The 26,826-nt window shown below is 53.2% G+C and overlaps 1 protein-coding gene across 1 annotated transcript in view; it reads right to left on the reverse strand.

The window, feature by feature from the left end:
* LOC140741535 (peptidyl-prolyl cis-trans isomerase FKBP10-like) overlaps nucleotides 1-26,826 on the reverse strand; it is a 59,700-nt gene that overhangs the window by 10,338 nt on the left and 22,536 nt on the right. Inside the window, 3 exon segments of the mRNA XM_073071837.1 lie at nucleotides 1,892-2,034; nucleotides 7,304-7,493; nucleotides 10,999-11,144. Of these exon segments, the coding sequence (XP_072927938.1) occupies nucleotides 1,892-2,034; nucleotides 7,304-7,493; nucleotides 10,999-11,144 (479 nt within the window).

Raw genomic sequence — 26,826 nt, forward strand, 5'->3', positions numbered from 1 at the left:
ATAAGGAAATATTTTTTTGGCCGGAGGCTGGTGAATCTGAGGAATTCGTTGCCACAGACGGCTGTGGAGGCCGAGTGATCGGGTGTACTTGAAGTGGAGTTTTACAGGTTCTTGATTAGTCAGGGTGTCAAAGGTCACGCGGAGAAGGCCGGAGGGTGTGGTTGAGAGGGATAGTAAATCAGCCACGATGGAATGGCTGAGCAGACTTGATGGGCTGAATGGCCAGATTCTGCTCCTATATCTTACGGGCTTACGATTCTAGAGGCTCGGTAGCATTGTGGATAGCACAACCGCTGTGCAATACAGGCGACGGGGGGTTCATTTCCCACCGGTGCCTGTACGTTTTCCCCGTGGCTGTGTCGCTTTCCTCCGGGGGCTCCCGTTTTTCGCAAATTGTCCCGCGATTCGGCGGGGATTAAATCGGGGGAATTGTAGGCCTGTTCTGCACTCTCTCTCTCTCTCTCGATAAATAAAATAGAGAGTCCCGATATTTTCCCTCTGCTGCTACTGCAGGTATTATGTGTGTTACCTGCGCCTTGTGCCGTTGGTGACTGTCGGCCCTGTGCTTTGCACCCTGCACAGAGCTGAACGGCAACTGGACGTGGACCTCTCAGGTAGCCCAGGTAGAGAGGAGTCAGTGTTACCTGCACAGGAGTTAAACCACCCACTGGCAGTCAATGCACAGGGTCGACAAGCGTGAAATGACAGCTACGCCACAGTTTTGGGTGGGGAGAGGGTCCACGGGCGATGGGGTTTCATATTGCTGACATTGTTCATGCGTGGTGTCGTATGACATCATCATTATGTGCTGTGTCATATGACATCACCATGTCCTTTGTCGTATGACATCATGTGCTGTGTCATATGACATAATCAGGTCCTCAGTTGTATGACATCATCATTATCTGCCATGTCATTAGACTAGGATGATCACGGTCTTTCTGTTACCACGATTGTTCTTGACAAATTTTCCTACTGAAGTGGTTGGCCATTGCCTTCTTCTGGGGCAGTATGTCTTTACAAGACGGGTGACCCCCGGCCATTACCAATACTCTTCAGAGATTGTCTGCCTAGTGTCAGTGGTCGCATTACCAGGACTTGTGATCTGCACCGGCTGCTCATACGACCGTCCACCACCTGCTCCCACGGTTTCACCTGACCCTGATCGGGGGCGGGGGGGTGCTCAGCAGGTGCCACACCTCGCCCAAGGGTGTCCTGCGGACTAGCGGAGGGAAGGTAGAGACGTATCTCCACGTATGTCGTGAAATTTGACCCTCTGTGCAAGCAGTACAGTGCAAGGCGCCAGGATGTCCAGCCACCTCTGGTGGAGGGGGCTTGTCCGCGTCCGTTCCGGGGGGGGGGGGGGGGGGGGGGGGTTGGGGTAGCTCACCCGCCGGACGCTCAGCTCTCACCCGCGACTCCAAGCGACCGTTCGCACGCCACAGCGGCCACACGCCCCGGTACACCCCCCTTCGAACGGGCGGGGAGCCGGGCGGGACCCGGCAACCCCGGCGAGGTAGGGGCATGCCTGCCCCGCCCTGCGCGGGAAGTCAGCTCGGGCGGAGAGGGGATCCACAGCGGGCAGGAAGGCGGCCCTGCAACACTCCGCGGAGGCACCGGTGACGTCCCGGTCGTTGCGTCACAACCGTGGCCGGCTCCAGCTGTGTGACGCCAACTCCCTGGACACGGACTTCCCCCGGAGCGAGGGTGCACCGGATGCCACAGGTTTCTCACTTCTTTAAAAAAAAACACACACACACGGAAGTTCCCGGACAGGTTTCGGCGGACACGGTGGGCCGCCGGTCACAGCGCGAGGCCCGAGAGTCCCGGAAAACACACACACACACACGCGCGCGTGCGCGCGCGGGACCGAAAAGCCCGCGTTCCTCACCTCCTGACTCGCCGTGCCCAAGGTGCGGAGGGATCGTCAAAATTCGTCTCTCTCCGATGCACATTTCCAGAAGCCCTTGGTTCAACCCGGCGATCATCTTGCTGGAGCCCAGGGTCAGAGTCTGTGGCGTATCGTAGTCACGGCTACAGGGTAGAAACAAAGTGTGGTTGGCGGGGGGGCGGGGGGGGGGGAGCCATTGAAGAATATGAGACTTAACACAGTTCCTTGGTTAAGTAAGACCATCAGACATACTGTAGGACAGGGGCTCCCAAACCAGGGTCCACGGACCTCTCGGTTAATGGTAGGTGTCCAGGGCGTAAGAGGAGTTGGGGAAGCAAATTAGGCCATTCAGCCCATCGAGTCTTCTCCACCATTCCATCATGGCTGATTTATTATTTATTATTAAATGCTAACATCGCGTTTGCCTTCCTCACCACTGAATCAGTCCAGCAGCTGTCAGATGCAAGTAACCCAGACCAGAAGACCAGAAGACACAGGAGCAGGAGTAGGCCATTCGGCCCATCGAGTCTGCTCCACCACTCAATCATCGGCTGATCCAATTCCTCCAGTCATCCCCACTCCCCTGCCTTCACCCCATACCCTTTCATGCCCTGGCTAATCAAGAACCTATCTATCTCTGACTTAAATACACCCAATGACTTTACCTCCACAGCCACTCGTGACAACAAATTCCACAGATTTACCACCCTCTGACTAAAGTAATCTCTCAACATCTCTGTTCAAAATGGACGTCCTTCAATCCTGAAGTTGTACCCTCTTGTCCTGAACTCCCCGACCACGGAAAATAACTTTGCCATATCTAATCCGTTCAGGCATTTTAACATTCGGAATGTTTCTATGAGATCCCCCCACTTTCTCCTCAACTCCAGGGAATACAGCCCAAGAGCTGCCAGACGTTCCTCATACGGTAACCCTTTCATTCCTGGAATCATTCTTGTGAATCTTCTCTGAACCCTCTCCCATGTCAGTATATCCTTTCTAAAATAAGGAGCCCAAAACTGCATACAATGCTCCAAGAGTGGTCTCACGAGTGCCTTATAGAGCCTCAACATCACATCCCTGCTCCTATACTCTATTCCTCTAGAAATGAATGCCAACATTGCATTCGCCTTCTTCATGACTGACTCAACCCGGAGGTTAACCTTTAGGTTAACAAGGACTCCCAAGTCCCTTTGCATCTCTGCATTTTTAATTCTCTCCCCATCTAAATAATAGTCTGCCCATTTATTTCTTCCACCAAAGTGCATGACCGTACACTTTCCAACATTGTATTTCATTTGCCACTTCTTTGCCCATTCCCCTAAACTACGGTATCTACGAGGGGTGATTGATAAGTTTGTGGCCTAAGGTAGAAGGAGTCAATTTTAGAAAACCTAGCACAGTTATTTTTCAACATCGTCCCCTCCTACATTTACACACTTAGTCCAGCGGTCGTGGAGCATACGGATCTTGGACCTCCAGAAAGTGTCCACAGCAGGGGTGATTGATAAGTTTGGGGCCTAAGGCAGAAGGAGATGAGTTATACAGCTTTCGTTACATGCAGTTCAACTCTTTGAGTGATTATGCAGAAAGTTTGAAGTTAATGACTCATCTCCTTCTAACTTAGGACTTATCAGTCACCCCGATGAGTTGTTAACCAAACTTTCTGCAGAACCACTCGAAGAGTGGAACTGCAGGGGCATGCAATGAGCTGTGCAAGATGCTTAGATCGAGTGGAGAGCCAGACACCTTCTCCCAGGGTGGAAACGGCTAATACGAGGGGGGCATAATTTTAAGGTGATTGGAGGAGAGTAAAGGGCGGATGTCGGAAGCAGGCTGTTTTTTTTGGTGGCTGTGTGGAACAGTGCTGGAGGGAGATACATCAGGGACATTGATAAGCACAAGGATGAGGGAAAAAATGGATTCCAACTTCAGGAATGTTTAAAGTCATTTCCTGCAGGCAACCGTAAAGGAGAACACAATAATTGTTACTCCGGATCTGTCCGTAAAGTGACGCTGGGCAGGAAATGATAAAGTAGTGGTGGTGGGTGGTGTGGAGGGGTGGGTCAGTGGGTGATTGGGGATGTGTGGAGGGGTGGGTCAGTGGGTGAGCGGGGGTGTGGAGGGATGGGTCAGTGGGTGATTGGGGGTGAGGAGGGGTGGGTCAGTGGGTGATTGGGGGTGTGGAGGGGTGGGTCAGTGGGTGATTGGGGGTGTGTGGAGAGGTGGGTCAGTGGGTGATTGGGGATGTGTGGAGGGGTGGGTCAGTGGGTGATTGGGGGTGTGGAGGGGTGGGTCAGTGGGTGATTGGGGGTGAGGAGGGGTGGGTCAGTGGGTGATTGGGGGTGTGGAGGGGTGGGTCAGTGGGTGATTGGGGGTGTGGAGGGGTGGGTCAATGGTGATTGGGGGTGTGGAGGGGTGGGTCAGTGGGTGATTGGGTGTGTGGAGGGGTGGGTCAGTGGGTGGTTGGGGGTGTGGAGGGGTGGGTCAGTGGGTGATTGGGGGTGTGGAGGGGTGGGTCAGTGGGTGGTTGGGGGTGTGGAGGGGTGGGTCGGTGGGTGGTTGGGGGTGTGGAGGGGTGGGTCAGTGGGTGATTGGGTGTGTGGAGGGGTGGGTCAGTGGGTGATTGGGGGTGTGGAGGGGTGGGTCAGTGGATGGTTGGGGGTGCGGAGGGATGGGTCAGTGGGTGGTTGGGGGTGTGGAGGGGTGGGTCGGTGGGTGGTTGGGGGTGTGGAGGGGTGGGTCAGTGGGTGATTGGGTGTGTAGAGGGGTGGGTCAGTGGGTGATTGGGGGTGTGGAGGGGAGGGTCAGTGGGTGATTGGGGGTGTGGAAGGGTGGGTCAGTGGGTGATTGGGGGTGTGGAGGGGTGGGTCAGTGGGTGATTGTGGGTGTGGAGGGGCGGGTCAGTGGGTGATTGGGGGTGTGGAGGGGTGGGTCAGTGGGTGAGTGGGGGTGTGGAGGGGCGGGTCAGTGGGTGATTGGGGGTGTGGAGGGGCAGGTCAGTGGGTGATTGGGGGTGTGGAGGGGCGGGTCAGTGGGTGGTTGGGGGTGTGGAGGGGTGGGTCGGTGGGTGGTTGGGGGTGTGGAGGGGTGGGTCAGTGGGTGATTGGGTGTGTGGAGGGGTGGGTCAGTGGGTGATTGGGGGTGTGGAGGGGTGGGTCAATGGGTGGTTGGGGTTGTGGAGGGGTGGGTCAGTGGGTGATTGGGGGTGTGGAGGGGTGGGTCAGTGGGTGGTTGGGGGTGTGAAGGGGTGGGTCAGTGGGTGATTGTGAGTGTGGAGGGGTGGGTCAGTGGGTGATTGGGGGTGTGGAGGGGTGGGTCAGTGGGTGATTGGGGGTGTGGAGGGGTGAGTCAGTGGGTGATTGGGGGTGCGGAGGGGTGGGTCAGTGGGTGATTCGGGGTGTGGAGGGGTGGGTCAGTGGGTGATTGGGGGTGTGGAAGGGTGGGTCAGTGGGTGATTGGGGGTGTGGAGGGGTGGGTCAGTGGGTGATTGTGGGTGTGGAGGGGCGGGTCAGTGGGTGATTGGGGGTGTGGAGGGGTGGGTCAGTGGGTGAGTGGGGGTGTGGAAGGGTGGGTCAGTGGGTGATTGGGGGTGTGGAGGGGTGGGTCAGTAGGTGGTTGGGAGTGTGGAGTGGTGGGTCAAGGTGATTGGTGGTGTGGAGGGGTGGGTCAGTGGTGGTTGAAGGTGTGGAGGGGTGGGTCAGTGGGTGGTTGGGGGTGTGGAGGGGTGGGTCAGTGGGTGATTGGGGGTGTGGAGGGGTGGGTCAATGGGTGATTGGAGGGGTGGGTCAGTGGGTGATTGGGGTTGTGAAGGGGTGGGTCAGTGGGTGATTGGGGATGTGAAGGGGTGGGTCAGTGGGTAATTGGTGGGGTGTGGAGGGGTGGGTCAGTGGGTGGTTGGGAGTGTGGAGGGGTGGGTCAGGCTGATTGGTGGTGTGGAGGGGTGGGTCAGTGGGTGGTTGGGGGTGTGGAGGGGTGGGTCAGTGGGTGATTGGGGGTGTGGAGGGGTGGGTCAATGGGTGATTGGAGGGGTGGGTCAGTGGGTGATTGGGGTTGTGAAGGGGTGGGTCAGTGGGTGATTGGGGATGTGAAGGGGTGGGTCAGTGGGTAATTGGTGGGGTGTGGAGGGGTGGGTCAGTGGGTGGTTGGGAGTGTGGAGGGGTGGGTCAGGCTGATTGGTGGTGTGGAGGGGTGGGTCAGTGGGTGGTTGGGGGTGTGGAGGGGTGGGTCAGTGGGTGATTGGGGGTGTGGAGGGGTGGGTCAGTGGGTGATTGGTGGGGTGTGGAGGGGTGGGTCAGTGGGTGATTGGGGATGTGAAGGGGTGGGTCAGTGGGTAATTGGTGGGGTGTGGAGGGGTGGGTCAGTGGGTGGTTTGGGGTGTGCAGGGGTGGGTCAGGGTGATTGGGGTGTGGAGGGGTGGGTCAGTGGGTGATTGGGGATGTGAAGGGGTGGGTCAGTGGGTGATTGGGGGTGTGGAGGGGTGGGTCAGTGGGTGGTTGGGGGTGTGGAGGGGTGGGTCAGTGGGTGATTGGGGGTGTGGAGGGGTGGGTCAGTGGGTGATTGGTGGGGTGTGGAGGGGTGGGTCAGTGGGTGATTGGGGATGTGAAGGGGTGGGTCAGTGGGTGATTGGTGGGGTGTGGAGGGGTGGGTCAGTGGGTGGTTGGGGGTGTGGAGGGGTGGGTCAGTGGGTGATTGGGGGTGTGTGGAGGGGTGGGTCTGGGTGATTGGGGGTGTGTGTAGGGGTGGGTCAGTGGGTGGTTGTGGGTGTGGAGGGGTGGGTCAGTGGGTGATTGGGGGTGTGGAGGGGAGGGTCAGTGGTGATTGGGGGTGTGGAGCGGTGGGTCACTGGGTGATTGGGGGGGGTGTGGAGGGGTGGGTCAGTGGGTGATTGGGGGTGTGGAAGGGTGGGTCAGTGGGTGGAGGTGTTGATCAGCCTCACTGCTTGGGGAAAGTCACTGTTTCTGAGTCTGGTGGTCCTGGTGTGGACGCTACGTAGCCTCCTCCCCGACGGGAGTGGGACAGACAGTCCGTGGAGGGCTGCGTGTGAGGGAAGTGGGTCGGTTGATCATGGGGCAGGATAAAAGGCCGGCACAACACCGTGGGCCGAAGGGCCTGTACTGAGCCGCCGTGGCGCTCTGCCAGGGCCAACGTGAAAACTCCGCGCGGGCAGCACCCGATTGAACCTACGTCGCCGGACCCCAGGAACCCGTCCGTCGCCAACTGGGGTGCCGGAGTTCAGAGTTCAACCCGTCATCAATCCTCCCGCGGTCGTAGACCCACCGGTCAGTCGGTTAATCGGTCGTTACGATCGGACTCGGGGGGGGGGGGGGGGGGGGGGAGTAAGCTGGGATGCCGCGGCTGGAAACGATTAAAGTATCTTTAAAAGCCGCGGTAACCAGAACTGCGACGTACGAGGTGTAGAGCTGCGTGCCGTCCATGAGCGAGGCGTTGTAGTGGTACTTCACGAAGTCGGTCAGCTGGGAGGTCTTGTTGCAGTCCTCGGGCTTGAAGTAGGACCGGATCCCCACCGTGTCCTTGGGGTTGTGGAAGTCGACCACGTGCACGTCGAAGACCAGCACGGCGGAGGCCGGGATCTTGTCGTCTGCGGGTGGAAGTCAGACAGCGGTCAGGCGCAAACACGCGCGCGCAGGTCACATCGTCGCCCGGACCGACTCCGGAGCGTGAAGCGGAGACGCCCGACGCAGGCCACGCCGGGAACAGGAGCTCTGGGTTTAAATCATGCCTGCCTTACTCCCCACCCCCCCCCCCCATCGCATTTTACAACCAACCCACCGATTTAACCCCAGCCTAATCTTTATTTACGGGGCAATTCACGATGACCAATTAACCTTCCAACCGGTTCGCCTTTGCAACTTTGTCGAACGGTGCGAGCTGAATCATCTGCAGCTCAGCATCAGTAAGATCAAAGAGACGGTGATGGACTTCGGGAGGACTAGGCCTGCACTGCTCTGTTACTATTGATGGTGGGGACATGGATGTGGTGAGGATCTACAAGTACCTGGAGGGGGCACCTGGACGACAGACTTGAGCGGAGGCTGTGTACGAGAAAGGCCAGAGTCGCCTCGACTTCCTGAGGAGACTGAGGTCCTTTGGAGTGTGCAGGCCTCTCCTTCACACGCTCAACCAGTCTGTTGTCACTGGTACAATCCTCTATGGGGTGGCGTGCTGGGGCAATGGCATCAACGTGGGTGATGCCAACAGGCTCAATAAACTGATTAGAAAGGCCGGCTCTGTTATAGGAGTCAAACTGGACACACCTGGAGGCTGTGGTGGAACAAAGGACCCTCCGGAAAATCCTGGCAATTCCGGGCAATGTCCCTCACCCTCTGCGCGCCACCTTGGCTGAACAGGGGAACACTTTCAGTAAAGACAACTGCACTATATGAAGTCATTCTTACGCTCGGCCATTGGGCTCGATAGCCAGGGAAGCGATGACCCCATCCTGTCAGATTGTTTGGGGTAACTTATATATTTCTTTAATTCTTTCCCACTTCTTTTCTAATATCTGCGCACTTATGGTGCTACTGTGACACTGTAATTTCCTTTGGGATCAATAAAGTATCGGTCAGAGTGTCCAGGGAAGGGCGGGGGGCTCGTCCGTGTCCATTCCGGGGGCAGCCCACTCACCTTCGGACCCCCTGCCGGACACTCAGCTCTCACCGGCGGCTCCTAGTCGCTGTTTGCCCGAACCCCGGTGAGGTAGGGACACGCCTGTTCTAACGTGAAGTCAGCTCGGGCGGACGGGGCCTACGGTCAGATCCAGCGGCCGGGGAGGCGCTTCTGCCACGCTCCGCGGAGAGCGAAGGGGGAAGGCATCGCGGTCACCCACCGCGACCGGAGAGGGCCCCCGGTTTGTGAGGCTTGCTGGACCCTGAACTCCGAGGCTGAGAGAGAGAGAGAGAGAGAGACAGTGGAACTGCCCCAGTGTCTCGCCTTCTCCACTTTAAAAACCTCTCCCGCACGGGGCGACCCCGTGAAAAAGGAGGGCGGGGGTGCAAGGAGGGATGAGGGAGGTCCTTGTGAACTGGCTCCTGGGGCTGTCTCTAAAACAGCTGTCCGCAGGCCCTGGAAGCGGGTGGTGTAGGGGTCCTGCCCGGGCAGATACCCTAGCAAGGCTTAGAGGGTATTGTCAGTGCCTGGGTGACCGTTAAAAGGGAACACGCGCTCTCCACGGGTGCCGTGGAGGTGTTCAACAACGATTAGGTGCTGTGGGGGATAGGCGCCATCTTTGATAGAGATGGAAGCATCCCAATTTAAAGCAGTTCGTCTAGTAACTGTATTAGCCAACGTACATATAATTTGAAGTTGTAGAATGTATTGTATCTTGTAAAACGGGGAAAAAAAAGACAATGGGTGGGATAAATAAAAATCTGGGAGAGTTTCTTTTGTCAATTTTTCGATTTCTTTGACCTTTGCTCGACCAAACGCTGGAGGAGCGCGACGGAAATGAATAAACAGTCGACGTTTTGGGACGAAACCCCTTCAGCAGGACGGCGAAGGAAATGGGGGGGGGAAGAGGCTAGAATGAGAAGGTGGGGGGGGTGTTGGTAGGGGAAGGAAGACAAGCTGGGAGCTGACAGGTCGGGTGTGGGGGAATGCAGTAAGAAGCTGGGAGGTGATTGGTGGAAAAGGCAAAGGGCTAGAGAAGAAGGAATCTGATAGGAGAGTGGACCGTGAGAGAAAGGGAAGGTGACAGAGGTGCGGAGAAGAGTGAGGAAACGAAGAAGAGGGAAGGAGGAGTGGGGGGGGGGGGATAAAAAATGACGGGAAGGTAACACATTCTGGACAGAAAACAAGGCCCCTTCACTGGACAGAGAGCTCTGACTCTGCCTTGCACGCTGGGGCAGTGGGCCCAATGTACTCGGCAGGGAGGCTAGAGAGGGAACTCCGCAGTTTAAGCTCCCTCCCTCAACTCCCTGCTGCAGCCCGAGGAAGCGGGCAGTCCGCAGAAGGACCGAGACAGATTGGGGGGACGGGGAGAGGAGTGGCGGATGGCGCAGAGTGTCGGGCAGCGCGCGGCGAAGCTACTTTGGTGGGAGGAATGAAGGCATGGACTGTTTCATACAAACGGAGACTGAAATCGGGATTCAGAGCCGGGAGTCCCGGTGCAGGACTCCCCGAAGGTTAACCTGCAGGTTGGGTTGGTGGTCAGGAAGGCTCAGCATTTCATTTCCAGAGAACTGGAATACTAAAGAAAGGACGTAATGCTGAGGGTTCGTAAGGCACCGGTCAGATCGCAGTCGGAGTAGAGTGAGCAGTTCTCGGCCCCTTGTCTGAGAAAGGATATGGTGAAGGCCCTGGGCCTGTACTTGCTGGAGGTTAGAAAAATAGGGGGGGAGTCTTAGGACCAGAATCTCATTGAAACCTATCAAATACCGAAGGAGCTAGATAGAGTGGATGTGGAGAGGATGTTTCCTATAGTGGGGGAGTCTAGGACTAGAGGACACAGATAGAGTGGATGTGGAGAGGATGTTTCCTATAGTGGGGGAGACTAGGACCAGAGGGCACAGATAGAGTGGATGTGGAGAGGATGTTTCCTATAGTGAGGGAGTCGAGGACCAGAGGACACAGATAGAGTGGATGTGTACAGGATGTTTCCTATAGTGGGGGGAGTCTAGGACCAGAGGACACAGATAGAGTGGATGTGGAGAGGATGTTTCCTATAGTGGGGGAGTCTAGGACCAGAGGACACAGATAGAGTGGATGTGGAGAGGATGTTTCCTATAGTGGGGGAGTCTAGGACCAGAGGACACAGATAGAGTGGATGTGGAGAGGATGTTTCCTATAGTGGGGTAGTCTAGGACCAGAGGACACAGATCGAGTGGGTGTGGAGAGGATGTTTCCTATAGATTACAGGGAGAAGGCAGGAGAATGGGGGTTGAGAGGGATAGTAAATCAGCCACGATGGAATGGTGGAGCAGGCTTGATGGGCTGAATGGGATAATTGTGCTCCAGTGTCTCGTGGAATTCATGTGTGAACAGCTCGTTCGAAGTCAGAACATCTCAGGATGCTGCATCTGTTCAAAGTGCATTCTCTTACGTGAGTCTCGCCCGCAGGTTTGGGGGCAGAGAGTTAAGCTCCTTACCGACTCCGCTCTCTCCGTAGGCCAGGTGAGGTGGGATGACAATTCTCCGTCTCTCCCCCATGCACGTTCCAATCATGCCTTGGTCAACCCCTTCGATCACGTACCCCATCCCGATGTAGGTGTCGTAGGTATGGTTCCGCCAGTGGCTGGGTTGAGAAACACAATTTGCGAGAGCGGTTGAACAAGGGGGGCCGGCTGAGGCAGGAAACGGAGCTGTCCGCAGGCGGCGCCCGTCAAATCCGCCGGGACCCCGCGGGCAGCCACGGTCTAATCCCTCCCGCCTGGCGCACGGGCCAACCTCTGCCGGGTAGGAGCAAAACATCCCGCGCGGCTCACCGGGGCGCGCTCCCAGCGCTGGCTCACGTGACCTCAGCCAGGAGTGTCGCTGGCTAACAGCGATCTCTCCCATGTTGATAGAACGTCGATCCTCACATTCACAGCGCAAGACCACCCCACCGACCCAGGACGTTGTACTGACCTTGAAACCGACTCCACGGTCACTCCAACCCTTCCTTCCCACACAACCCTCCATTTTTCTGCCAGCCACCTGCTGATCTAAGTGTCACAGAAGAGTCGCTAATGTATCTAGCTCGACCACTCTCTGTGACAACCTACCTCTGATATCACCCCCCACCCCACTCGCCTTAAAATTATGACCCCCTCATAATAGCCGTGGGGAAAAAACTCTGAGTGTCCACACTGTCTAAGGCTCTAATCGTCTTGTAGAGCTCTATCAAGTCCTCCTTCGCTCCTTAAGAGAAATGCCCGAGCTCACACACCCTCTCCTCAAAAGGCAGACTGCTCTCTCTAATCCAGGCAGCATCCTGGTGAATCTCCTCTGCACCCTCTCTAATCCAGGCAGCATCCTAGTGAATCTCCTCCGCACCCTCTCTCATCCAGGCAGCATCCTGGTGAATCTCCTCCGCACCCTCTCTGATCCAGGCAGCATCCTGGTGAATCTCCTCCGCACCCTCTCTAATCCAGGCAGCATCCTGGTGAATCTCCTCCGCACCCTCTCTAATCCAGGCAGCATCCTGGTGAATCTCCTCCGCACCCTCTCTAATCCAGGCAGCATCCTGGTGAATCTCCTCCGCACCCTCTCTAATCCAGGCAGCATCCTGGTGAATCTCCTCTGCACCCTCTCTAATCCAGGCAGCATCCTGGTGAATCTCCTCTGCACCCTCTCTAATCCAGGCAGCATCCTGGTGAATCTCCTCTGCACCCTCTCCAATCCAGGCAGCATCCTGGTGAATCTCCTCTGCACCCTCCAATCCAGGCAGCATCCTGGTGAATCTCCTCTGCACACTCTCTAATCCAGGCAGCTTCCTGGTGGATCTCCCTCCGCACCCTCTCTAATCCAGGCAGCATCCTGGTGAATCTCCTCTGCACCCTCTCTAATCCAGGCAGCATCCTGGTGAATCTCCTCTGCACCCTCTCTAATCCAGGCAGCATCCTGGTGAATCTCCTCTGCACCCTCTCTAATCCAGGCAGCATCCTGGTGAATCTCCTCTGCACCCTCTCTAATCCAGGCAGCATCCTGGTGAATCTCCTCTGCACCCTCTCTAATCCAGGCAGCATCCTGGTGAATCTCCTCTGCACCCTCTCTAATCCAGGCAGCATCCTGGTGAATCTCCTCTGCACCCTCTCTAATCCAGACAGCATCCCGGTGAATCTCCTCTGCACCCTCTCTAATCCAGGCAGCACCCAGGTGAATCTCCTCTGCACCGTCTCTAATCCAGACAGCATCCCGGTGAATCTCCTCTGCAACCTCTCTAATCCAGGCAGTATCCTGGTGAATCTCCTCTGCACCCTCTCTAATCCAGACAGCATCCTGGTGAATCTCCTCTGCACCCTCTCTAATCCAGGCAGCACCCTGGTGGATCTCCTCTGCACCCTCTCTAATCCGGGCAGCATCCTGGTGAATCTCCTCTGCACCCTCTCTAATCCAGGCAGCATCCTGGTGAATCTGCTCTGCACCCTCTCTAAAGCTTCCACACCCTTTCCACAATGAACACAATACAGAAAATCGACAAAATATTCCATGTGCGTGGTCTGGTCCGAGTTTGGTAAGACATTACTTCGCAGGTCTTGAACTCAATTCGCCAACACACAGAGTCAACCTGCACAGCTGCTTTGGGTGAACCTGCGTACACGAAACTGTCACACCAGCATTCGAGGAAGACACCTGGAGCTGCCCCCGTCACTGACAATCACACTGGTATCCCACAGACAGTCAGTATCAGGGATTCCATAAATACCCTAGACGATAACTGCTGTTCGTTTTTCTCCCGAGGGGAGGAAGTGGGGGGGGGTGCAATTTCCACCCAAATGTCAACTGCTCCTGCGTACACACAGCACAGAGACTTCACATATAAACGCACGCACACACGCACGTGCACACACGCACAAACACACACACACGGTGGTATTTGCTCCCCCACCTCCCCGATTGGAATGAAACGGCTCAGACCCAATCCACACTACCTTCTCCCGAGGGGAATCCTACAAGCCAGACGGAAGACTTTGGCTGCTTCCTGCCTCGCAGTCCCGTGAACTCACCGCTCCTGGGAATGCAAAGGTGAAAGGTCATCGTTCCGCCAGGAACCGGGCCGTCCAGAAGCCAGCCTGACCGCTCCACCGCCAACCACCCACCCGCACCCCCACAAGCCGCAGGAGAGTCGCAACTTAACCGTCCTGAGCGCGCGGGCTCGTGTCTCCCCGCACAGTCTGAAATCGTGACCCCTGAGAGGACTCCTGTTGGAATTCCTTGCGGAGTCTGTTGCTCGGAGAGTAAAGAAGGAGTTCACCGTCGCAGGGAGCAGGAGAGATTGACCGAGGTGCTCCCTGGATCAGTTATATATCTGTCGGTATATCTATTTATTGCGATACAGGCCCTACCTGCCCTTCGAGCCGTTCCGGATTAACCCTCGCCTAATTACTGGACGATTTACAATGACCAATTAGCCTACTGACTGGTATGGCTTTGGACTGTGGGCAGAAACCAGAGCACCCGGAGGACAATAGACAATAGCTGCAGAAGTAGACCATTCGGCCCTTCGAGCCTGCACCGCCATTTTGAGATCATGGCTGATCAACTACTATCAATACCCGGTTCCTGCCTTGTCCCCATATCCCTTGATTCCCCTATCCATAAGATACCTATCTAGCTCCTTCTTGAAAGCATCCAGAGAATTGGCCTCCACTGCCTTCCGAGGCAGTGCATTCCAGGCCCCCACAACTCTCTGGGAGAAGAAGTTTTTCCTCAACTCTGTCCTGAATGACCTACCCCTTATTCTCAAACCATGCCCTCTGGTACTGGACTCTCCCAGCATCTGGAACATATTTCCTGCCTCTATCTTGAAACCCACGTGTTTCAGTGGGGGGGTTCATACAATCGATGACGTCGGAACGATGAACTCCGATGCCCCAAAATGTAATAGTGACTTTATTTCACGTTATAATAATTGACTTTATTTCTAACATCCTTCACACATATGAAGAGTAAAAATCTTTACGTTATGTCTCGTCTAAACGTACAACGTGCAATTTATAATAAATATTATGTACAACAGGACAGTCACCTTAACATCGAAATACAATCGTATCAAGTCTATTGTCATTTCAACGATAAACTGCTGGTACAGTACACAGTAAAAACGAGACAACGTTCCTCCAGGACCCTGGTGCTATATGAAACAACCCAAAACTACACTAGACTATGTAGACAGCACAAGGCTACACTAGACTACATAAAACAACACAAAAACTACACTAGACTCTGTGAGACAGCACAAGGCTACACTAGACTACATGAAACAACACAAAAACTACACTAGACTCTGTGAGACAGCACAAGGCTACACTAGACTACATAAAACAACACAAAAACTACACTAGACTCTGTGAGACAGCACAAGGCTACACTAGACTACATGAAACAACACAAAACTACACTAGACTATGTGAGACAGCACAAGGCTACACTAGACTACATAAAACAACATAAAAACTACACTAGACTATGTGAGACAGCACGAGGCTACACTAGACTACATAAAACAACATAAAAACTACACTAGACTATGTGAGACAGCACGAGGCTACACTAGACTACATAAAACAACATAAAAACTACACTAGACTACAGACCAGCACAGGACTACATAAAGAGCACAAAACAGTGCAGGGCAGTACAATAATTAATAAACAAGACAACAGGCACAGTAGAGGACGAATTACAATATAATAATAAATGATGTAGATGTCAGTCTAGACTCTGGGTATTGAGGAGTCTGATGGATTGGGGGAAGAAACTGTTACACAGTCTGGTCGTGAGAGCCCGAATGCTTCGGTACCTTTTGCCAGACGGCAGGAGGGAGAAGAGTTTGTGTGAGGAGTGTGTGGGGTCCTTCATAATGTTGTTTGCTTTGCGGGTGCAGTGTGGGGTATAAATATCCGTGATGGCGGGGAGAGAGACCCCAATGATCTTCTCAGCTGACCTCACTCTCTGCTGTGTGTGTGAGTTATATGTACTGTGTTGTGCACCTTGGTCCGGAGGAACGTTGTTTCGTTTGACGGTATACTTTATGTGTTGTGTGTGTGAGTTATATGTACTGTGTTGTGCACCTTGGTCCGGAGGAACGTTGTTCCGTTTGATGGTATACTTTATGTGTTGTGTGTGTGTGAGTTATATGTACTGTGTTGTTCACCTTGGTCCGGAGGAACGTTGTTTCATTTGATGGTATACTTTATGTGTTGTGTGTGTGAGTTATATGTACTGTGTTGTGCACCTTGGTCCGGAGGAACGTTGTTTCGTTTGATGGTATACTTTATGTGTTGTGTGTGTGTGTGTGAGTTATATGTACTGTGTTGTGCACCTTGGTCCGGAGGAACGTTGTTTCATTTGATGGTATACTTTATGTGTTGTGTGTGTGTGAGTTATATGTACTGTGTTGTGCACCTTGGTCCGGAGGAACGTTGTTTCATTTGATGGTATACTTTATGTGTTGTGTGTGTGTGAGTTATATGTACTGTGTTGTTCACCTTGGTCCGGAGGAACGTTGTTTCGTTTGATGGTATACTTTATGTGTTGTGTGTTGTGAGTTATATGTACTGTGTTGTGCACCTTGGTCCAGAGGAACGTTGTTTCATTTGATGGTATACTTTATGTGTTGTGTGTGTGTGTGTGAGTTATATGTACTGTGTTGTGCACTTTGGTCCGGAGGAACGTTGTTTCGTTTGATGGTATACTTTATGTGTTGTGTGTGTGTGAGTTATATGTACTGTGTTGTGCACCTTGGTCCGGAGGAACGTTGTTTCATTTGATGGTATACTTTATGTGTTGTGTGTGTGTGAGTTATATGTACTGTGTTGTTCACCTTGGTCCGGAGGAACGTTGTTTCGTTTGATGGTATACTTTATGTGTTGTGTGTTGTGAGTTATATGTACTGTGTTGTGCACCTTGGTCCAGAGGAACGTTGTTTCATTTGATGGTATACTTTATGTGTTGTGTGTGTGTGTGTGAGTTATATGTACTGTGTTGTGCACTTTGGTCCGGAGGAACGTTGTTTCGTTTGATGGTATACTTTATGTGTTGTGTGTGTGTGTGAGTTATATGTACTGTGTTGTGCACCTTGGTCCGGAGGAACGTTGTTTCGTTTGATGGTATACTTTATGTGTTGTGTGTGTGTGAGTTATATGTACTGTGTTGTACACCTTGGTCCGGAGGAACGTTGTTTCGTTTGACGGTATACTTTATGTGTTGTGTGTGTGTGTGTTATATGTACTGTGTTGTGCACCTTGGTCCGGAGGAACGTTGTTTCGTTTGGTGGTATACATATGTATAGCTGAATGACAATAAACTTGACCTTAAGCTTTTGAGAGACGTTTATGTAGGCACACGAATGTGAGGAAATGGAAGGATACAGATATTGTGTGGACAGAAGGGATTAGTTTAATTGGCCATTTGATGGCTAATTTAATTGTTTCAGCACAACATTCTGGGGGGGGGGTAAGTGCCTGTTCCAGTGCTGTACCGTGCCATCACAAGTTTAATTGTGCGAGGCATTATTCTTGCCGGAGCCAAGTATCTATTTTCTGTCTGTCTGTGTTGCATTTAGTGTTGTGGGTTTACTGTGGGTCAGGGGAGACTTGTCCTGTGGGCTGGGGGGGGTGGTCGAAGCCGTTACGTGCTCACCCCTGTACTGATAGCTGTCAGCTGGAGGCAGCCCGGGAATGAGCATGTTCTTTCAAACTCCGCTACATTTGGGGCGTAGTGGTTAGCACAACAGTCCCGGCGACCCGGGTTGAATTCCCGCCGCAGCCCATAAGGAGTTTGTGCATTCCCTCCCCATGAACCGCGTGAGTTTCCTCCGGGTGCTCTGGCTCCCCCTACAGTCCGAAGGCGTACCGGCTGGCAGGTTCATTGGTCGATGTCAATTGCCCCTGTGATTAGACGAGGGTTAAATCGGGGGTTGCTGGGCAGTCCAGCTCAGAGGGCCAGAAGGACCTATTCCACACTGTATCTCAATAAATTTTTAAAAAAATACTTGTTTCACTTATTCCACTACACTAGTTTTCGTAAACTTTTTATAGCTGTATAAGATCGTTCGTCTTTGCTGGCTTCGTAACAACAGATCCAACGTTCCTCCCTTGACCTGGAACTCGACTATTTCGGAGGCGTCGCCATACGGCGTCCCGTCCCTCGCTCAGCCACCACGATCCGACCAGGAGAGCTCGGGGATCCCGCTCGTCCCCGCGCCAGTCACGGGCGATCGGGGGACCCAGTGGGCTAGCTCCTGCACCTGAACGAGACGGCCCCCCGCGGGTACAGGCGGTGGGCGGGGCGGGTGGCCGGACCAGGGCTCTGCCCGAGTTCACTGCCCGCCCCTCTTCCGAGCTTACGCCTCTACCCAGGCGCCCTTGAAGAGAGCTCAGCATGGGCGCCATGGGGGAGTTCTGAGAATGGCGGGCCGGGTCTTGAACGCGCTGGAGGGAACGGTAACTCCACTTTAAACGGGTAAGTAGTTTTTTCTGCAAACCCCTGACTCACGTTCAAGGTCTACACTACTCATGTTCTCAGAATTACTGATTATATTAATTATTTGCATCTGTAATGAATCATTATTAACATAGAACGTCTTCTTTTCATTTTGGCCGATTTGGTCATTTGGTCATTCTGATTTGGTCGGCCTTTGTGTGGACACAAGCAAGTTTGGGTGAACGCGGCCTTTTCTGTGCTCAGTTCTGGTCGCCTCACTACAGGAAGGACGTGGAAACCATAGAAAGGGTGCGGAGGAGATTTACAAGGATGTTGCCTGGATTGGGGAGCGTGCCGCCTGAGAATAGATCGAGTGAACTCGGCCTTTTCTCCTCGGAGCGACGGAGGATGAGGGGTGACCTGATAGAGGTGTACAAGATGATGAGTGGCATTGATCGTGTGGATAGTCAGAGGCTTTTTCCCAGGGCTGAAATGGCCAGCGCAAGGGGGCACAGTTTTAAGGTGCTGGGAAGATGTTGGGGGTAAGGTTTTTTACTCAGAGAGTGGTGAGTGCGTGGAATGGGCTGCCGGTGACGGTGGTGGAGGTGGATACGATAGGGTCTTTTAAGAGACTCTTAGACAGGTACATGGAGCTTAGAGAAATAGAGGGCTATGCGGTAGGGAAATTCTAGGCAGTCTCTAGAGAAGGTTACATGGTCAGCATCAACACACTGAGCCGAAGGACCTGTAATGTGCCTGGTAAATCTCCTCTGCGCCCTCTCTAATCCAGGCAGCATCGTGGCGAATCTCCTCTGCACCCTCTCTAATCCAGGCAGCATTCTGGCGAATCTCCTCTGCACCCTCTCTAATCCAGGCAGCATCCTGGCGAATCTCCTCTGCACCCTCTCTAATCCAGGCAGCATCCTGGTGAATCTCCTCTGCACCCTCTCTAATCCAGGCAGCATCCTGGTGAATCTCCTCTGCACCCTCTCTAATCCAGGCAGCATCCTGGTGAATCTCCTCTGCACCCTCTCTAATCCAGGCAGCATCCTGGTGAATCTCCTCTGCACCCTCTCTAATCCAGGCAGCATCCTGGTAAATCTCCTCTGCACCCTCTCTAATCCAGGCAGCATCCTGGCGAATCTCCTCTGCACCCTCTCTAATCCAGGCAGCATCCTGGTGAATCTCCTCTGCACCCTCTCTAATCCAGGCAGCATCCTGGTAAATCTCCCTCTGCACCCTCTCCAATCCAGGCAGCATCCTGGCGAATCTCCTCTGCACCATCTCTAATCCAGGCAGCACCCTGGCGAATCTCCTCCGCACCCTCTCTAATCCAGGCAGCATCCTGGTGAATCTCCTCCGCACCCTCTCTAATCCAGGCAGCATCCCGGTGAATCTCCTCTGCACCCTCTCTAATCCAGGCAGCATCCTGGCGAATCTCCTCTGCACCCTCTCTAATCCAGGCAGCATCCTGGCGAATCTCCTCTGCACCCTCTCTAATCCAGACAGCATCTTGGTGAATCACCTCTGCACCCTCTCTAATCCAGGCAGCGTCCTGGTGAATCTCCTCTGCACCCTCTCTAATCCAGGCAGCATCCTGGCGAATCTCCTCTGCACCCTCTCTAATCCAGACAGCATCTTGGTGAATCACCTCTGCACCCTCTCTAATCCAGGCAGCATCCTGGTGAATCTCCTCTGCACCCTCTCTAATCCAGGCAGCATCCTGGCGAATCTCCTCTGCACCCTCTCTAATCCAGACAGCATCTTGGTGAATCTCCTCCGCACCCTCTCTAATCCAGGCAGCATCCTGGTGAATCTCCTCCGCACCCTCTCTAATCCAGGCAGCATCCTGGTGAATCTCCTCTGCACCCTCTCTAATCCAGGCAGCATCCTGGCGAATCTCCTCTGCACCCTCTCTAATCCAGGCAGCATCCTGGTGAATCTCCTCTGCACTCTCTCTAATCCAGGCAGCATCCTGGTGAATCACCTCTGCACCCTCTCTAATCCAGGCAGCATCCTGGTGAATCACCTCTGCACCCTCTCTAATCCAGGCAGCGTCCTGGTGAATCTCCTCTGTAAAACTCCTACCCCCCCCCCCACCTTATGAAAACTTTTCCATATCCTTCCTGTAAAGAGGGGACCAGAATTGAACACAATATTCCGAGAGTTTCAAGGTCATTGGATAAACTTTTCAACATTTGTGATAAAAAGTGTTGGTCACACCCAGTTGAACAGTTGCGTGCCTCAAAGTATTGTCGGCTGACACACAGATATGCCAGGAGGCACAGCTGAGGAATGGAATGTTCTGGAACATTGCTCAGCAAGGCCAAACTTGCTCTCATTTCCAGTCTCTGTCTCCCCCCCCACCCTCTGCCTCCCGTCCCACTTCACTGCTGACCTGAATCAGGTCCGTGCAAGTCCTGAATGGCAGCAGACAGACACAAAACGCTGTAGGAACTCTGCGGGTCGGGCAGCATCTACGGAGGGGGAATAAAGAGCCGACGATTCACACCGAGACCCTTCATTGAGACCGACACAGAAGAGTCTTGAGAGCAGAGGTTGATTGTTTATTCCCCCCTGTAGATACTGCCTGACCTGCTGAGTTCCTCCAGTATTTTGTGTGTATGTGTCTGTGTGAGTGTGTCTGTGTGTGTGTCTGTGTCTCTGCGTGTCTGTGTCTGTGTCTGTGAGTGTGTGTGTGTGTCTGTGTATGTGTCTGTGTCTGTGAGTGTCTGTGTGTGTTTGTGTCTGTGTGTGTGTGCGTGTGTGTGTGTGTGTGTTTGTGTCTGTGTGTGTGTGTGTCTGTGTGAGTGTGTGTCTGTGTCTGTGTGTGTGTCTGTGAGTATGTGTCTGTGTGTGTGAGTGTGTGTCTGTGTGTGTGTCTGTGTCTGAGTGTGCGTCTGTGTGTGTGTGTCTGTGTCTGTGTGTGTGTGTGTTTGTGTCTGTGTGTGTGTCTGTGTGTCTGTGAGTGTGTGTCTGTGTCTCTGTGTGTGTGTGTCTGTGTCTGTGTGTGTGTGAGTGTGTGTCTGTGTGTGTGTGTCTGTGTGTGTGTGTCTGTGTGTGTGAGTGTGTGTGTGTGTGTGTGTGTGTGTGTCTGTGTGTGTGTGTGTGTGTCTGTGTGTGTCTGTGTCTGTGTATGTGTCTGTGAGTGTCTGTGTGTGTGTGTGTTTGTGTGTGTGTGTGTCTGTGTGTGTGTGTCTGTGTGTGTGTGTGTTTGTGTCTGTGTGTGTCTGTGTGTGTGTCTGTGTATGTGTGTGTGTCTGTGTATGTGTGTGTGTGTGTGTCTGTGTGTGTGTGTGTTTGTGTGTGTATGTGTGTGTGTCTGTGTATGTGTGTGTGTGTGTGTATGTGTGTGTGTGTGTGTCTGTGTGTGTGTGTGTTTGTGTGTGTGTGTCTGTGTGTGTGTGTGTGTGTGGCTGTGTGTCTGTCTCTGTGTGTCTGTGTCTGTGTCTGTCTCTGTGTGTCTGTGTGTGTGTGTGGCTGTGTGTCTGTCTCTGTGTGTCTGTGTCTGTGTCTGTCTCTGTGTGTCTGTGTGTGTGTGTGTCTGCGTGGCTCCGAATTTCCAGCATCTGAAAAATCTCGTGTGTTCCACCCAGGAGGAAAAAGAAAGTTGTGATATCGAGCTTTGAATCGATAGGCCAGAGGCTGTCAAGGCCACTACGACACAGGATTTTGCAGAATGAACCTTTCGCTTCCAACTAATCTACTCTGGCAACGTTCTGAGATCATTTCGCTTCGCATTTGTAAATGAACAGCTGCCTGTGTTGGGCTAATGAGGGTGAGATAGCCCGGGCAACACACACACACACACACACACACACACACACACACACACACACACACACACACACACACACACACACACACACACACACACACACACACACACACACACACACACACACACACACTCACACACACACACACACACACAAAACGCTGGAGGAACTCAGCAGGCCGGGCAGCTCCTCTGGAGAAGGGTAAACAGTCGACATTTTGGGGCAAAACCCCTCATCAGGACTGGAGGAGATAAAAAAAGGAGAGGGGTCAGCGTGAGAAAGTGGGGGGAGCGGAAGGAAGAAGCACAAGGTGAGAGGTGAAACGGGGAGAGGGGGAGAGGGTGAAATAAAGAGCTGGGAAGTTCTTTGGTGAAAGAGGTGAAGGGCTGGAGAAGGGAGAATCTGACAGAAGAGGGTCTCACCTCCTTTATCTCTTTCACCAATCGGCTTCCCAGATCTTTCTTTCCTCCCTCCCCCTCTCCCGGTTTCACATTATCACCGGCCACTTCTATTTCTTGACCTGATTCTCCTCCCCCCCCCCGCCCCCAGTCCTGATGAAGGGTCTCGCTCTGAAACGTCGACTGTACTTTTTTCCACAGACGCTGCCTGACCTGCCCAGTTCCTCCGGCATTTTGTGTACGCGCGCGTTGCTCTGGATATCCCCAGCGTCGGCAGACTTTCTCGTCCTCGTGTCAGATAACCAGCACCACCAGTCCCGAGCAAGAACGTCAAGTTGAAAGTGTTTAAAATTAAAGAGAGCCACAAGAGAAGGCCGCACGGTGGAGGGGTGATTAGCGGAACACGATTACGACGACAGCGGCCGGGGTTCAGTTCCGCTGGGTTTGTGTGTTCTCCCTGCGACTGTGTGAGCTTCCACCCGCGTCCCAAAGGCCTCCAGGTTACCCAGCTGGTCACCGGGGGAGTTTGAGGAGATTTGGTAGGTCACTAACGACTCCTACAGATGCGCCCTGGGCAGCTCGCTAACCAGAAGCAGCACCGCCTGCTACGGAGGGGGCCCCTGCACGGGATCGGGAAAGGGAGGCAGAGGGTTGGAAACTCGGCCAGATCCGCTCAGGGCGCCGGCTTCGAGCCCCTCATCAAAAGGTGTTTCCTCAGGAGGGCAGCATCTGACCCCCATCACCCAGGTCAGGCCCTCTTCCCATTGCTACCATCAGGGAGGAGGTACAGGAGCCTCAGGACCCACACCACCAGGTTCAGGAACAGTTATTACACCTCAACCATCAGGAAGGAGGTACAGGAGCCTCAGGACCCACACCACCAGGTTCAGGAACAGTTATTACACCTCAACCATCAGGAAGGAGGTACAGGAGCCTCAGGACCCTCACCACCAGCTTCGTCCCCTCTGCCATCAGGGAGGAGATACAGGAGCCTGAAGACACACACTCAGCGATTCAGGAACAGCTTCTTCCCCTCTGCCATCGGGGAGGAGGTACAGGAGCCTGAAGACACACACTCAGCGATTCAGGAACAGCTTCTTCCCCTCTGCCATCAGGGAGGAGGTACAGGAGCCTGAAGACACACACTCAGCGATTCAGGAACAGCTTCTTCCCCTCTGCCATCAGGGAGGGGGATACAGGAGCCTGAAGACACACACTCAGCGATTCAGGAACAGCTTCTTCCCCTCTGCCATCGGGGAGGAGGTACCGGAGCCTGAAGACACACACTCAGCGATTCAGGAACAGCTTCTTCCCCTCTGCCATCGGGGAGGAGGTACAGGAGCCTCAGGACCCACACCACCAGGTTCAGGAACAGTTATTACCCCCTCAACCATCAGGAAGGAGGTACAGGAGCCTCAGGACCCACACCACCAGGTTCAGGAACAGTTATTACCCCCGCAACCATCAGGAAGGAGGTACAGGAGCCTCAGGACCCACACCACCAGGTTCAGGAACAGTTATTAGCCCATCAACCATCAGGAAGGAGGTACAGGAGTCTCAGGACCCACACCACCAGGTTCAGGAACAGTTATTAGCCCATCAACCATCAGGAAGGAGGTACAGGAGCCTCAGGTCCCACACCACCAGGTTCAGGAACAGTTATTACCCCTCAGCCATCAGGAAGGAGGTACAGGAGTCTCAGGACCCACACAACCAGGTTCAGGAACAGTTATTACCCGCTCAACCAGCAGGAAGGAGGTACAGGAGCCTCAGGTCCCACACCACCAGGTTCAGGAACAGTTATTAGCCCATCAACCATCAGGAAGGAGGTACAGGAGCCTCAGGTCCCACACCACCAGGTTCAGGAACAGTTATTGGCCCATCAACCATCAGGAAGGAGGTACAGGAGCCTCAGGACCCACACCACCAGGTTCAGGAACAGTTATTACCCCTCAACCATCAGGAAGGAGGTACAGGAGTCTCAGGACCCACACCACCAGGTTCAGGAACAGTTATTACCCCTCAACCATCAGGAAGGAGGTACAGGAGCCTCAGGACCCACACCACCAGATTCAGGAACGGTTATTACCCCTCAGCCATCAGGAAGGAGGTACAGGAGCCTCAGGTCCCACACCACCAGGTTCAGGGACAGTTATTACCCCCCCCAACCATCAGGTTCTTGAACAAAAGGGGGTAACTTCATGGACTCTTTTGCTCATGTTCTTGTTACTTATTTCTTACTATTTCTTTCCTTTTGTATTTGCCAAGTTTGTTGTCTTCTGCCCTCTGGTTGAACGCCCGAGTTGGACGGTCTTTCATTGAGTCTGTTGCGATTATTACTCTATAGGTTTACTGAGTATGCCTGCAAGAAAATGCATTTCAGGGATGTATCTGGTGACATATCATGAGCTTTGATAATAAAAATTTACTACGAACTGTAGACTTTTGCATTTCCTTCCACAGAGATAATGCATTGCAAGGAGAATTGATCAAGAGTGAGTTCAAACCTCACGCTCAAGCTTCACAGTGAATTTGTCATCGAGGTGCGAATACGGCAACACACGCTTCTTCGGGATTCACTTTCTAGTAGATATTCACAGTCTGTCAGAGAACGACAACAACATCAATGAAAAACCGACAAAGGCTGACAAACAAAAGAAGACATCCGTGCAGATAAAACGACTCGAAGATTGAATGACTGGCTGGCAGGAGACAAAGACTGGGAATAAATGGGGCCTTTTCTTTAATGTTGAATTGAGAACAGGCCCTTCCGGCACTTTGAGCTGTGCTGTCCAGCTATCCCATGGTTTTCATCCCAGCCGAATCACAGGACGATTTACAATGGCCAATTAATCTACTAACCTGTACTTCTTTGGACTGTTGTTGGAGTTTAGAAGAATGGGGGGGGGGGGGGGGATCTCATTGAATCCTATCGAATAGAGTGGGTGTGGAGAGGATGTTTCCTATAGTGGGGGAGTCTAGGACCAGAGGACACAGGTAGAGTGGATGTGGAGAGGATGTTTCCTATAGTGGGGGTGTCTAGGACCAGAGGGCACAGATAGAGTGGATGTGGAGAGGATGTTTCCTGTAGTGGGGGAGTCTAGGACCAGAGGACACAGATAGAGTGGATGTGGAGAGGATGTTTCCTATAGTGGGGGGAGTCTAGGACCAGAGGGCACAGATAGAGTGGATGTGGAGAGGATGTTTCCTGTAGTGGGGGAGTCTAGGACCAGAGGGCACAGATAGAGTGGACGTGGAGAGGATGTTTCCTATAGTGGGGGAGTCTAGGACCAGAGGATACAGATAGAGTGGATGCGGAGAGGATGTTTCCTATAGTGGGGGAGTCTAGGACCAGAGGGTCAGATAGAGTGGATGTGGAGAGGATGTTATAGTGGGGGAGTCTAGGACCAGAGGGCACAGATAGAGTGGATGTGGAGAGGATGTTTCCTATAGTGGGGGAGTCTAGGACCGGAGGACACAGATAGAGTGGATGTGGAGAGGATGTTTCCTATAGTGGGGGATTCTAGGACCGGAGGACACAGATAGAGTGGATGTGGAGAGGATATTTCCTATAGTGGGGGATTCTAGGACTGGAGGACACAGATAGAGTGGATGTGGAGAGGATGTTTCCTATAGTGGGGGAGTCTAGGACACAGACTCAAAATAGAGGGACGTGAACTTAGGATCTCCAGAAGGCGTTCGATAAGGTGCCACATAAAAGACTTGTCCATGAGATAAGGATGCATAGAGTTGGGGTTGATGTATTAGCATGGATAGAGGATTGGCTAATTAATAGAACGCAGAGAGTTGGCAATCAGCCGTGAGGGGTGTGCCGTAGGTGCTGGGCCCCCAACTGTTCACGATAGACGTGAACGATTCTGTAAGAGGGGACTGAGTGTTGTGTATCTAACTTTGCTGATGATACGGAATTGAGTGGAAAAGCAAATTGTGCAGAAGATACGAAGGGTCTGCAGAGAGATATTGATAAGTTAAGTGAGTGGGCAGATGGAAAACAACGTTGGAAAATACGAGGTCATCCACTTTGGAAAGAAAGATGGAAGATCGGATTCTTATTTAAATGGTGAAAGATTGCGGCATGCTGCTGTGCGGAGGGACTTGGGGGTGCTTGTGCATGAATCGCAAAAGGTCGGTTTGCAGGTGCAGCAGGCTATCAAGAAGGCCAATGGGACGTTGGCCTTCATTTCTACAGGAATTGAATTTAAGAGCAGGGAGGTTATGCCGCGACTGTACAGGGTGCTGCTGAGACTGCATCTGGAGTACTGTGTGCAGTTCTGGTCTCCATACTTGAGAAAGGATATACTGGCTTTGGAGGCGGTGCAGAGGAAGTTCACCGGGTTGATTCCAGAGATGAGGGGGTTAGACTATCAGGAGTATTAAGTCACCTGGGACTGTACTCGCTGGAATTCAGAAGGATGAGAGGAGGTCTTACAGAAACGTATAAAATTATGAAAGGGATAGATAAGATAGAGGCAGGAAAGTCGTTTCCACTGGCAGGTGAGACTAGAACTAGGGGACGCAGCCTCAAGATTTGGGGGGGTAGATTTAGGATGGGGATGAGGAGGAACTGCTTTTCCCAGGGAGTGGGGAATCCGTGGAATTCTCTGCCCAGGGAAGCAGTGGGGGCTGCCACATTAAAGACAAGGTTGGATAG

The sequence above is a fragment of the Hemitrygon akajei genome, chromosome 18, assembly GCF_048418815.1.
Source record: "Hemitrygon akajei chromosome 18, sHemAka1.3, whole genome shotgun sequence".
Classification (NCBI taxonomy): Eukaryota; Metazoa; Chordata; class Chondrichthyes; order Myliobatiformes; family Dasyatidae; genus Hemitrygon; species Hemitrygon akajei.